The sequence below is a fragment of the Hemitrygon akajei genome, unplaced genomic scaffold (genome assembly GCF_048418815.1).
Source record: "Hemitrygon akajei unplaced genomic scaffold, sHemAka1.3 Scf000082, whole genome shotgun sequence".
Taxonomy (NCBI): Eukaryota; Metazoa; Chordata; class Chondrichthyes; order Myliobatiformes; family Dasyatidae; genus Hemitrygon; species Hemitrygon akajei.
Genome location: NW_027331968.1, coordinates 46,208 through 59,963, shown reverse-complemented (window position 1 = coordinate 59,963; position 13,756 = coordinate 46,208). Strand labels below are relative to the sequence as shown.

The 13,756-nt window shown below is 47.2% G+C and overlaps 2 protein-coding genes across 3 annotated transcripts in view; one reads left to right on the top strand and one right to left on the bottom strand.

The window, feature by feature from the left end:
• The window catches only part of LOC140722629 (NACHT, LRR and PYD domains-containing protein 3-like), a 69,695-nt gene extending 64,258 nt beyond the window's left edge, over positions 1-5,437 (bottom strand). The window contains exons 1-2 of one of the 2 annotated variants that reach the window (XM_073037330.1): positions 5,305-5,437; positions 891-1,067 (exon numbers count right to left, since the gene is read on the bottom strand). In XM_073037330.1, the coding sequence (XP_072893431.1) occupies positions 891-1,004 (114 nt within the window). In that variant the 5' untranslated portion in view covers positions 1,005-1,067; positions 5,305-5,437. Of the gene's footprint in view, positions 1-890; positions 1,068-5,304 lie in introns of those variants that run through there. The other variant, XM_073037332.1, reaches the window with a different exon arrangement.
• LOC140722652 (uncharacterized) overlaps positions 1-13,756 on the top strand; it is a 409,759-nt gene that overhangs the window by 359,603 nt on the left and 36,400 nt on the right. The gene's annotated exons all lie outside the window — the stretch shown is intronic.

The following is a 13,756-nucleotide window of genomic DNA, read 5'->3' as shown; positions in this document are numbered from 1 at the left end:
ACGTCATTACAGGAAGGATGTGGATGCTATAGAGAGAGTGCAGAAGTGATTCACAAGGATGTTGCCTGGATTGGAGAGCATGCCTTATGTGAATAAGTTGAGTGAACTCGGCCTTTTCTCCTTGGAGCAACGGAGGATGAAAGGTAACCTGATTGAGGTGTACAAGATAATGAGAGGCATTGATTGTGTGGATAGTCAGAAGCTTTTTTCCCCCCCAGGACTGAAATGGCTAACATGAGGGGGCATAATTTTAAGGTTCTTGGAAGTGGGCACAAGGGGGATGTCAGAGGCAAGTCTTCATTTGGTGCATGGAATGCACTGCCAGCACAGGAGGTAGAGGCAGATACAATAGGGTCTTTTAGGAAACGCTTAGATAGGTACATGAAGCTTTGACAAAGAGAGGGCTATGTGGTAGGTAAATTCTACCCAGCTTCTAGAGTAGGTTATGTGGCCCGCGCATTACTGAGGGCCTGTAATGTGCTGCATATTTTCTTTGTTCTATATTACTGCAGCTTGCAACAGCTAGAGGAATGAACGGCATGTTGCTATGGTTCATGGTAATTCCGTATTTCTGCCATTGCTACAGCACGACCACTTGGGGCATCTTATAAGGGGAACCGATTGTGAGATGATTATGATGTAACACGGACAAGCACGGAAACATGGGAACTGAGCGAAAGCTACTTCATGAAATGCAAAAGCTTGAAATGAGCAAACACTGTCAGGGACTTTAAAGAGCTGGGAAACTGGCAGCACATAACAAATCTGGGTCTGACAGAGGCACAACTGGTACATCTGGGCAGATTCAGTCTCACTCCAACTATATGGTACCTTCTTGTGTACAGGGATGTAATATCTAAAGGATCAGTGTTTGAGTAAATGAGACTCACCAAGCTTTCTCCTGACTGAATGAAAGGAAACTCTGAGTCAGACGGGTTCTCTCCAGTTGGTGCTCTCAGTCCTCGGGCTGGTTCACTTGTTGCTGTTCCCTCGTCTTCAGTCATGGTTTGCTTCCAATTGTGGGTTTTTCTTCCAATAAATTTCTCACTGCAGGTCCGCAGGTCTAACTTTAACCAGAGAGATAATGAAGCACGTTAACAATACAAAGGAGAACAAAACATTTCTGCTTAATGTACCAAAAAACAAAACTCACTGAAATTTAAATGTTGGAGACAAATATGATGAACACATCTGTAATTGTACCTCATACGTCACAAAACCTGATATAGGATAAGAAGGAGCCATCATTCAGTCATGGTGGGATATCAACTGCAAGAACAGAATTAGGTGATTTGGTCCATCGAGTCTGCTCCACCACTCAACCACGGCTGATTTTCATTCCAACACCATATTCCTGCCTTTCTCCTGTAACCCTGAAGCTACTTAGCAAACAAAAATATATTAACCTCTGCCATAAATATACCCAAGTGGCAGCCTCAACCAACCTCTGTGGCAACAAATTCCACAGACTGACCACCCTTTGTCTGAAAAGTTTTAAACAGAAGTATCTTTATTTTCAGACTGTGCTCTCAGATCCCAGACTCTCCACCTAATGGAAGCATCCTCTCCATGTCCACTGTATCCAGGCTTTTCAGCATCTGGGAAGTTTACTTAACCATAGATTCCCAGCCCTGCCCCCCTCCACCACTATCGCCCCTCTGAACTCCTTAGAGCACAGGCCCAGAACCATTGCCTAACACGTAGGTGATAGTGAGGGGGAAATTCTAAACATGGTTTGAACACTGAATCCCCTGGTTTCAATTCTACTGCTGCAAACATTTAAGGACCACCTCTCCCTGTGAGGCATGGAATGGGAACTCATTCTCTCCATAGAACCATGCAACATTACAACACAGAAACAGGCCTTTTGGCCCTTCTTGGCTGTGCTGAACCATTTTTTTTTGCCTTGTCCCACTGATAGAACCATAGGACATTACAGCACAGAATATCAGTCATTGCTTCTAAAGGAACTGCAGAAACAGACCTCTGATCCCAGACCAGAAATACTGGTTCAATACCTCATAAGCCTGAACAGCTTGATCCCCAGATTCATTTTATCTGGGTCAAAATCTGTGATGTCCCAGTACCCAAACTCACAGGGTCACACAACTGAACTATCACTTACCAACCCTGGAAACCTCACACATCGTCTACACGTCTCACAGCAAGTGGTGTAATCTGAGATTTCCACACAACAGTGTCCAGCTGCCCCAGACTTCTGATTCACCGTGGAAGGAGGAAATCTAGTCCCATCAGTATAAGTATTGACCTGGGCCAAATCACAAATACCGACAGTTCCATATGTCCAGAATCAACATCCCAGGATAATAGCCCAGGCACCAATATTCCCAGGACTCTTTGTTGCCAGTAACACACTGCAGTGTCTTGGACATTCAGAGTTCAAAAACTAACACTCTTACATCAACCTATGGCAGAACAATAACCTGATGATCCTCTGACTGGGCCAATAATCAGGCTGGAAAACCTGGGCATGGGTCACCTGGTACTGGTGATATATTTTGCTTCGTCTCCAGCAGCTAAACTGAACACATTTTATCATTATCTCATTGTTAGATGTGATCTTCCTCAGCACAACTGGCCGTCACATTTCCTGTGGGCTAACAGGAATAACAGGCTTTTCATTTCAAATTGAAATTAAATGCTGGAAACTCGGTACATCAGACTGGATCTGTGGAAAGAGAAACTGTGGGAGACTCAGTATCAGAACTGATGCTGCCCGATCTGCTGAACGGTTCCAGCATTTTCTCTTTTTACTTTCACTGATGCACAACTATTGACTGATTACAAGTTGTTTGTGACGGCCTGAACAAAGTTGCACAAATGTAAGTCCCACATTCATTAGTTTTCTCTTCATTCCAACACAGGGTTAATACAGTCGATACAGTGAATGCTCACAACATCCTCCCCACCCCACTATCAGTCTGTTCCATCTGCTCCCGAGGCCACTGACTCTCAATGAGGGGAAGTGACCAGAGAGCGAAAAATTTGATCCACTCCCTGCAGATCCTGTGGCTGTTCCTGGCAACAGGGAAATTAACTCTCCAAACGTGACCAAAACAGGAAATAACAGACTCAGCTTTAAACTCTGAGAGTCTCCGTCTGACAAACATTAACACAACGGCCATTTGGTAACACTGAAACTAAAACTGTAGTGATTAGCTTTACCCTACCTGGTGCTGTATTCAGTAAATCCTCCGGTAGTTCCAGGTAACAAACACCGATTTCAGAAACAACTCAGTGAGGCCGGCATTTCGGGGAAGTTAACGGGACTCAACATCAGACCTCCCGACTCGACACTGGTCTCAGTCCTCACCGATCTCTCCCCCGGCTACCCATCCCGCAGACGATCCACTTCAACAACGAACGGGGCAAAAAAATAAACACCGGGGGCTGTGCAGAGTGATCATTCCGTAACAGGGTGACGGGTCTCCCTAGGGAGCAAATTCCAGTGACCCACCAGACTCCGTGGGGAAAAACAAACAAACTCCCCACTCACATCCCCTTTAAGCTATCCCCTCGCACCTTAAATGCACGGCCTCTTATCTCAAACATTTCAACCCCGGGAAAAAGATATTGTCTATCCACTATATCGACGTCTCTCATAATCTTATAAACGTCCATCCAGTCTCACCCCAGCCTATGCCGCTCCAGAGAAAACAACACAAGTTTGTCCAGCCTCTCGTTATAGCTCATGCCCTCTAATCTCTGCAATATTCTGGTAAACCTCTTCTGCGCCCCGTCCAAAGCCCCGACATCCCTCCGAGAATGGGGGCGACCAGAACTGTATGAAACACTCCAGATGTGGGCTAACAAGTTTTTCAAAGCTGCAACACAACTTCCCGACTTTTGAACTCAATGCTTCAACTAATAAAGACAACCATGTCATTTGCCTTCTTATCGACCCGATCAATCTGTGCAGTCTCTTTCAGGGAGCGATGAACTTGGAGTCTATGATCCCTCTGATCATCAACACTGTTCAGGGTTTTGCATTTAACAGTGTACTGTCTCATACATTCGACCTACCGAGCTGCCAAGATGATCATCACTAATCAAATCTCAATGAGATTTCTCAGGTCCTGTTGAATTTATTGCCAAGTGGACAAGTACGGGAAGGTACAGGTACAGAGAAACACTGACTTGTGGCAGCATCACAGGCAAGTACATTCAGATAACACACGGAACACAAATTATACGATTCTCTGTCAGTAACAAGATAGAAACATGTTTTACTTCATCCTGCTAATAAGACCAGAACAACAGGGGCCGAGCGGCGGCCAAGATTACCATCAAGATGGCGGCGCGACGACGCAGGGCGCAGCGGCCACTCCAGTAAGGAATATCCGTTATCTGTAAGTAGGGGCCGTGCACAATCCTGATTTGATTGAGACGGATGTGTGAAGCACGGAGGAACATCTGGCGAAACTTCTGACATGCCTGTGCTGCTGACGCTGCTACTGAGCGATCGGAGAGATCTCCAGAGAGGAAGGCCCCGAATCCTCGGCTTTGCCTGTTGCTTGGTGGCCGGAGCCGGGGTTGAAGCACTCGGCAGAGATGGTGCTCGGTGCTCGGTGTCGGAGGGCTGGTCGGAGGCACGAAGTTGTCGGAAGTTTTCGGACGGACTCACAGTTGGCTGTGCTCGGGTGCTTCCAGAGGCTGCATCGGGAAGTTTTGCCACGTTGGAGGTTTCTTCCTTCTGCCATCTGCGTGAGATGATGGGCTATCTGGGACTTTGAGACTTTTTTTTTACCGTGCCCATAGTCTGCTCTTATCAAATTCTGGTATTGCTTTGCACTGTTGTAACTGTATGTTATAATTATGTGGTTTTTTGGTCAGTTAGTCTTGGTCTGTCTTGTGTTTATGTGATATCATACTGGAGGAACATTGAATTTCCCCTTGAGGATGAATAAAGTATCTATCTATCTATCTATCTATCTATCTATCTCAGACGGTTCGGTGTGAAGGTCTCACAACCCGGACCGACCCCGGCAGATTCTGTGAAGGAAGCGAGGCGAGGCCGCCAGTTCGGGAAAGTTCATCCCCTCGCCCTTCAGGTTTCACCGATCACCTTGTCTTTCTCTCTCCCTCCCCACCCCCACCTTTTATTCTCCAGTCCTGCCGAAGGGTTTCGGCCGGTAATGCCGACTGTACTCTTTTCCTGGATTCTCCCCGGCCTGCTGAGTTCCTCCAGCATTTTGAGCGCGTTGCTCGCATTTCCAACATCTGCAGATTTTCTCTTGTTTGAGTTCGGGAAAGTTAAACCTCGGGACCGGCATCAACACTCACCAATGGAAAGTCATTGTTGTCGCTCCGCAGAAAATAATCCGTCTCCGGCTCCCCGCCCGACGGGGCAGGGACCCGGACCCGCTGCCGATCCGACCGCCAACCCGCTTCAACAAAGAATGAAAAACAACACCGCCCATCCAGCACTGAGCATGCGCGATGTCGTCAGGACGTCATCACAGCAGTGGGCGGGGCCTCGGCTACGAACTGCTGAATCTGCAGATCCGCGGCGAAAGGGTATCACGTGACGGTGGAGTGTTTCCCACGTGACCCGGTGACTCCGCTCATCGCCCCACCGCCGCATTTCAAACATTATTTCATATTTACACCAGATATGTTTTGCATTTTCCTTATGTATGTCCCCGTCCGATCCTCCACCTCCCCGGGTCGCGGTTACGGGTTCGATTCCCATCCCAGTCCGACAAACAATTCAGACCCAAAACAGAATTGTTCTGGTTTCATTTAAAGAAATCTATGTTTACAAACACTAATTTCTATTCACATTCCTCTGGCCTCACTGGACTGGAACACTGAAACATTAAGTGAGAAACAGCTGGAGGAGGACATTCAGCCCCTCTAACCATCAGCAAGTTGGCGGCTGCTCTCCCATCTCAGCCACATGTTTCTGGTCGATCCTCATTTCCTCGATACCTTCACTCTCCACACATCTGCCGGCCTCTGTTTTATGTGAGGACGATCACTGAGTCTTCACCGCCCTCTGTGGTGGGGATTTACAGACATTCATCACCCTCGGAGTGAAGACATTTCCCCTCATCACAGTCCCGGACAGTCCAACCCTGTTTCAGAGACTGGGATCCCTGGTTCAACCGGTAATTAAGAAGAGGGACGCCTCACGTCTTAATAAGCTGGTAAGGAAGGCGGGCTCTGTCGTGGGCAAAGTACTGGAGAGTTTAACATCGGTAGCTGAGCGAAGGGCGCTGAGTAGGCTACGGTCAATTATGGAAAACCCTGAACATCCTCTACATAGCACCATCCAGAGACAGAGAAGCAGTTTCAGCGACAGGTTACTATCGATGCAATGCTCCTCAGACAGGATGAAGAGGTCAATACTCCCCAATGCCATTAGGCTTTACAATTCTACCGCCAGGACTTAAGAACTTTTTAAAAGCTATTATTAATGCTTTTTTACTGTGTTAATTATTGTATGTAATTAGTTTTGCTACAACAAGTGTATGGGACATTGGAAAAAAAATGTTGAATTTCCCCATGGGGATGAATAAAGTATCTATCTATCTATCTATCTATCTATCTATCTATCATCTCAGTCCCGGACAGTCCACCCCCTTTTTCAGAGACTGGGATCCCTGGTTCAACCAGTAATGATGTTGTGCATTTCAATGTTCACCTCTCAGTCCTCGATTCTCTAAATGAAAGGGTTATCACATTTGATCTTTCTTCATATGATGATCCCACCACCCCAGGGATCAGCTTGGTGAATCTTCATTGCATTCTCTATAACAAATACTCTCTAACCTCTTTGTTAATCCTCTATGGAATTAATTTCCATCTTCTGCAGCCCCGTGTTGCCCCACCCACTCACCTCCCACCCTTGTCACTATTTCCACCTTCCCACCTCCCCCCTCACCTGGATCCACCTCTCTCTCCCCAGCTCTTGCCCCATCCCCACCCCTCACCTCTTTTCTCTGACTATTTCCCATCCACTCTCAGTCCAGAGGGAGGGTCTCGGCCCGAAATGTTGACGGTCCATTTCCCTCCACAGATGCTGCCCGACACACTGAGTTCCTCCCGCAGTTTGTTCTTTGGTCTGTATAACCCGTGTTAGTGTGGGGATCGGGATTTTACACTATATTCCAGGTACAATCTCAACAAAGCACAAATAATTGTCACTTTGCCCGGACCATTGGCCCCGCTTGCAGGGCAACAGTCTGCCGGTGTTTGCCCCCAATGTGGTGAATCACTCCGCTCGGTACCACCGTGGGCTCAGACATTTCCACAGATAAGCCCCTCCTGTCCCCCCCGGGACAAACATCCTGTCCGCCCCCTCTCTCACCATCTTCATCCTTTCAGTTAAATCGCCCCTCCCCGGGGAGCCGGCATCAAACCGACGGGCCGAGCGGTCTCATCCTACTTCTCGGCGATACATCAGACTCCGGCCGCAGGAGACGCTTCACAAACGCCCCAACTTCCCTCGGAGGGAAATGGAAATAAATCAGAAAGCGGACATTTACTTTGAGGTTTTCTCCGCTCTGAGGAGGCGGTCGGCGCTTGAGCGGGAGACGAACTCAGCGGGGTAACGCCCACTTGGCTTGTCCGCCTCCGCGATTGGTTGTAACCAGTGATTGACATCGCTTCGCACCAATGGGAATAGCGCAGCTCCTGAATCCTCTGTTGACAGCGGTGGGGAGGGTTGGTCACGTGATTATTAGCCCAGCCGTTAAACCGATAAAGCTCGAGCACAGCAGCGCGTGGGTGACCTAAGACACCGCGCACGTGAGGGCAGATCCCGGTGTGGGGAGCCCATGTGTGACGTCAGGCGCGTGGGGAGGGAGAAGATGTGTGAAGTCACCTGTGGGAGAGCGCTGGCATTTAAAAGCACCTTAATGGACTTTTCAGTGGGACAACAACATTAATCACGGGTTTCATCACTGAATCCAGTGTTGTGGGATGTAAAGTCCCCTGTTATGTGTCCGGCTGTGCCGTGTTGTCGGTGGAGTGGGCAGCGTGGTGTTTGTCTCGATTCGGGTCACAACACCAGAATTGCCAGCGTACACACACAGTGTATTAGTCAACAGAAAACCTCTCGACCCTGCAGTCTTTGTCTCCTGGTAAACTCAACACCCTGACAGTGTGGACCATAGATACCCCTTCCTCTCAGAGTCAGGGGATCATTCAGACAGCTGATCGCTGAGAGGAATTATATTTATTGGTCATTAAAGTTCACCCAGATTCGTTTGGACGGATTTGATGTGGAGTTCAGGGTGTCACAGTGAAAGGGCCGGACGGTCGAACTCTCTCCGTTGTCCAAACATCCTTCCAGGTGAGGCGACACTTCACCTGTGAATCTTCCGGGGTCGCCCGTTGTGTCCGCTGCTCCCGATGCGGTCGCCTCTATACTGGTGACACCGGCTCCTCCGCAGTTGTACGGGATAGGGTTGTTTCCTTTGGGGGGGTCTCGATGTTATTGTTCCCTTTTGTGCGGGGGGGAGGCGAGTTGTGGATTGATGATCGGGATACCGTTCTTTTTTTAAGCTGGGGTTGGGGTAGGAGTTTGATTTTTCTCTCTGAACGACTTTCATGCTCTTTCTTTGTTTCTTGGCGAAAAAAAAACTCAACGTATGTCGGGGTGATGACTTCTTCTCTATACGCTGCCTCGTTATTATTTGGGATCCGGCGGATCAATGTAGTGTCGTCAGCAAATGTAATTAGCAGATTGGAACCCGCCACTGCAGCCCCACAGTGCACTATGTACTGATTGCAAAGCTACGAAATTGCATGTGAATAGCCTCCCGTCCCCCAACTCCACTCTTTCTGCGTCACCAGCAGACTGGGACATCTCACATCTCGCTGCCTCCGCCAGGACATTAAACTGTGAACAACTGTGGTCAGGGACTGATCTCTGGGGTACTCCAAACGCTACCTCCTTCCAGTCTGAAAACGACCCACTCATCCAGCCACACGCTCCCGGCCGTTTATCGATCTCCAACGAAAAAGCCTAATCACCTACTCCCGATGTTCAATACCATTGCTGACTCTGAGTTTACCACCGTCAAATGCCGGGAGGGACATAATAATCAGAAAGTCTCCAGTCACAGCCGTGTAAATAAAATGTGATCGCAGTAGGTGTGTGGCGCATGCTCAGAATGCGAAGGAGACAGACAAACTGAGCCAAGTCACAGACTGATGAAGGGGAGGAATGATCCATTTTGATACAGAGAGGGAAGCAGAGAGTTTGATATTGTGCCTGATGCCGGAACTGTGGCCAGTTAGAAGATGAAGTCTTGTTCCTCCAACTTGTTTTGAGCTGTAGATGCTAGAGAACACAGCGCCCCACCCGCTACAAGGAGGGAACGAACACGTGTCCATGTCCGTGATCTGACTTAATACATTGCCATGACGTTAATAGCAGTTTGACGTCATTCATCGCAGATGCTCCAACAGCTTCGGACTGGGAAGTGTGTGTGAAGAGACTCATTCAGTTAACTCACCTTGTGATGCTCCGGTGAGTTCACAATAAATAGAGGCCACATTTCTGTCCGGAGTGAGCAAAGAGTTTTGCTCAATCATCCCAGCTGCGGCAACACCAGCAACTTCACATCAGGGAGGAAGTTCGAATCAGCTCCGTGTTAAATGTTTCACCATCACGGTGACTGAAGGCAGCTGCAGGTTCATGAGGGACTGTTACTGTCAAATTCTGCAGTTCTTGCGGCTGCTCATCGCACCCAGGACTGAACCCTGGTCACTGAGCATTGGAGGAGTCTGTTCTGCTGATGTTAGCCGTAAACTAGACTGGTGTTTAATATTGTGGATCTGTGAAAGATAAATCAATTCTGTATCAAATTCCGTGTCTCACTGGAGAGGCCACTCAGCCCATTTTGTCTCTGCCCATGTTTCTGTTCCATATCAGTATATGAAAATATATCCCTGCCGTTCCCCTCTTGCTCTCCCTGAGATGACAGGTTGCAACTAGTCACCACTCTATGGGATAGGAGATTTGTTACGTACCCCGTAACTGGGTGTTTAAACAGCAGAGAAAGAAGAATCCATTGGAGTCTGGTGGTACCAAACTAAAGGTGTTTATTAATAAAAATAAGCAAAACCATTTCAAAAATGCCAATATACATATAAAACAAGTTAGCAGTAATAAACCTAAAAGTGTAGGAATAATAATAAGCAATAATAAACAAGCTCTATCAATGCCTAGGGGTAAATGAATTGTCATAGAAAAATATAAAGTTCAGTTCAGTTCATGAGTGCTGATGTAGTTATGGTTGTTGTATTGTAATCATTGGAGAGAGATAGAGAGAGAGAGAGAGAGAGAGAGAGAGAGAGAGAGAGAGAGAGAGAGAGAGAGAGAGAGAGAGAGAGAGAGAGAGAGAGAGATATGTAACAGCTACAGCAGCCAAACCCTTTGCTTTCTTAATCCGTCGTACCGTTGTGGTCATTCAGTTATGACCCCACTGTCCTTCAGCTGGACCGTTCTTCTATGGTGGACTCGTCACTCTGGCATGAGTGGACACGCACACAAGCCTCCACCGGCCCTGCTTTTACACTGATTGTCTTACTGACCGACCTCCCGGTTCGGTCTTCGAAGCCCCCACCTTTCTTGTGGGTTCCAACACTCAATCAGTGTCCACTGGCGTGTCTGGAGGGTGTCTCTCCAGACCTGTCTTTTATCCCTACTCACGGGGACTCAGCTATCCATCAATCCTGAGTGACAGTGTCCATCAAATCAGGCCACTCCTTCAGTCCACTGAGGAATGTTTATCAGCAAAATAGTAGAAGATAAATAACCCTTGCAGAAGTCATAATACAGTAAATCAACAGTCTCTCTCCCCTCTCTTATCTGTAGCAAATATTCTTGCCTGTTTTTCATCTCTTTCTCATGGTCAACATAGCAACAGTAATAGTTCGTGTTTCTCGGGGGGGGGGGAGGATGGTTAACTCTTCACCCCATTGTCCATCAGATCTGTTCATCACTCATAAGAGATTTCCCTTGAATTTCATAGAATCATAGAAATCTACAACACATTACAGACGCTTTGGCCAAAATGTTGTGCCAATCATGTAACTTTCTCTAGAAACTGCTTAGAATTACCCTGCCGATTAGCCCTCTATTTTCCTAAGCTCCATGTACCTATCTGAGAGTCTCTTAAAAGATCCTGTTGTATCCGGCTCTATCACTGTTGCTGTCAGTGCATCCCACACACCCACCACGCTTGGCTTAAAAAACTTAGCTTTGATATCTCTTCTGTACCTACTTCCAAGCAGCTTAAACCTATTCCCCCTCGTGTTAGCCGTTTCAGCCCTGGGAAAAAGCCTCTGGCTATCCACACGACCAATGCCTCTCATCATCTTATACACCTATATGAATTTCCTGCATGATTTTCTCCAGGCTGAATAAGACGATGAGCTCACTGTGGTTGTGACATTCTTCAGGGCTCTGGACGAAGTTGGTTAAACTCCTTCTTCCCCGCTCTTTTCAATGTTTTGGGTCATTTTCACCAATTTTAAAGGATTGTGCCTCAGACAGCTGGGTTGTTGCAATTGTTACGTACCAGCAGCAATAGATCACTAACGGAGTCTGGTTTCGATGTCAAAACCACTATCTTTATTAGTATTGTAACGGGGTCCTGAATTACCCCTATGAACTGTGTTTTTGAAAAGAGAGAGGGAGTTGTTGTTCAACACCGAACACCTTGTTGGAGAGAGGGAGAGGTGGGGGGGGGAGAGAGAGAGAGAGGGAGAGAGAGAGAGAGAGAGAGAGAGAGAGAGAGAGAGAGAGAGAGAGAGAGAGAGAGAGAGAGAGAGAGAGAGAGAGAGAGAGAGAGAGAGAGAGAGAGAGAGATGGTTTCTCTGCAAGCTTGTTTACACTTTTACAAGGACACTGTCAGCTTCTGTGTTCTTACAGAGAGAGAAGGGAGGAACTGTTTGATGGACAGCTGGGGCTCAGCACGGTGAGATAAGTAGGAAGTCCGCTGATAGACCTCCAGACACATGGTTTTGGACACTGAATGAGCTTTGTTGTGTCCACAGAAAAAGGTGGACTTTGGAAGATCGATCAGGAGCATCGATCAGTGGCTCTCGCAGTGTGAAAAGACTGTGACTGGTGGGGAGTTATTCGTGTGCCCATCCCTCGCCTGGGTTAATAACTCCACCACAGAAGAACGGTCCCGTTTGTAGTGTCACAGTCGGTGACTTCCAAAGGATTTCGGAGGACGACGGGACTATCGACGGCGTCAGCTTACCTGAAGACTCAAAACTCTCCCTCTCTATCTCTCCATCACTACTCGACTCAATCCCTCGAACTGAACTGAACTTCACTCATCACCGTAAGATGGTATCCATTCACCCCGAGGCGTGAAGAAGCTTGGCTTTCCTATTTACACACACACACACACACACACACACACACACACACACACACACACACACACACACACACACACACACACACACACACACACACACACACACACACACACATATATAATCATTGCTAACCTGTTTGATATATCTGCATTTATATTGATGTATCGCGTAGTTACTAATAAATAGCATTAGTTTATAGCAATACCAGACCCCAAGGTGTTTTCTATTTCTGCTGGTTCTTTGACCCGTCACGGGGTACGTAACAGTATCTACTCCAAATGTAAAAGATTAAAGGAAATAAAAATAAGTTAACAGTGTAATGCGTATATTTAGCTCCCAAACTATCAAGCTTGGGAAACAATGCTTAAAGTCTTCAGATGGTAAAGTGGAAAAGTTCAGTAATCCACGGAATAAGTGAGAGAGAGGAGAGATTTGTAAATCCACACGAACATGTAGAGAGAAGGCAATTACGAAGAATTCCACACACATTCCACGCTGGGTAAACGAAATAACAGTCGCCGAAGATCTGATCCGTCGATTAGTTCCGAAATCCACTTAGAAATATCACCAGGTGACAGTCACAGGAATATCGTCTTCAAGTGGTTACCACAGAACACCCCGATTCCACGTAAGGGCCGACAAGTTAAGTATTGTATGTAATTAGTTTTGCTACAATAAGTGTATGGGACATTGGAAAAAATGTTGAATTTCCCCATGGGGATGAATAAAGTATCTATCTATCTACCAAAGTGATACCACAGGACACTCCAGCAAATCTACACATATGGATGATACGAAGCAACAGTCACACATCCGTTGTGCACTGCGTGCCGATGATCAGATCAACCCAACCTTTTGGGCATGGAAGAGTTGCAGCCTATAGCAGTCACACGCTGAAGTTCCAACAGCTTGTCTCCCTCTCCCGCTCCCGCTCCCTCAGGCTGCCGCAGCTTGTGTCTGACGTCACTGCCCCGCCTCACTCAGGCACTTAAAGCGACACTCACAGTGACCGAACCTGCGGTCTCGTAACATAATGCACCTCTAAATTCTGACAGCAGACTAGCGAGTGAATATTCGATGGAGCAGAGTCAGAAACCGAAGAGTTGCCAGATTGAGTCAGGGCTTTGGGGCTCCAGAGAGAGATGGGGTCTAGAGTTTACCAGGAGGAGGAGGAATCAGACCAGCTGGATGTGGCTACAAAAGAAAGATCAGAAACATTTGGAAACTGGTTGACCGGAAAAAAAGGTGGTTAATTTCTGAAAAATACTAGTGGAAATCAACAGATGAGGCAGAAAATGTGAAGAGGAATAAATAGACAACGTTTAGGCCGAGCCCCTTCAGCATGCCTAGACTGTGTACTCCTCTGCTTAGTTGCTGCCTGAAC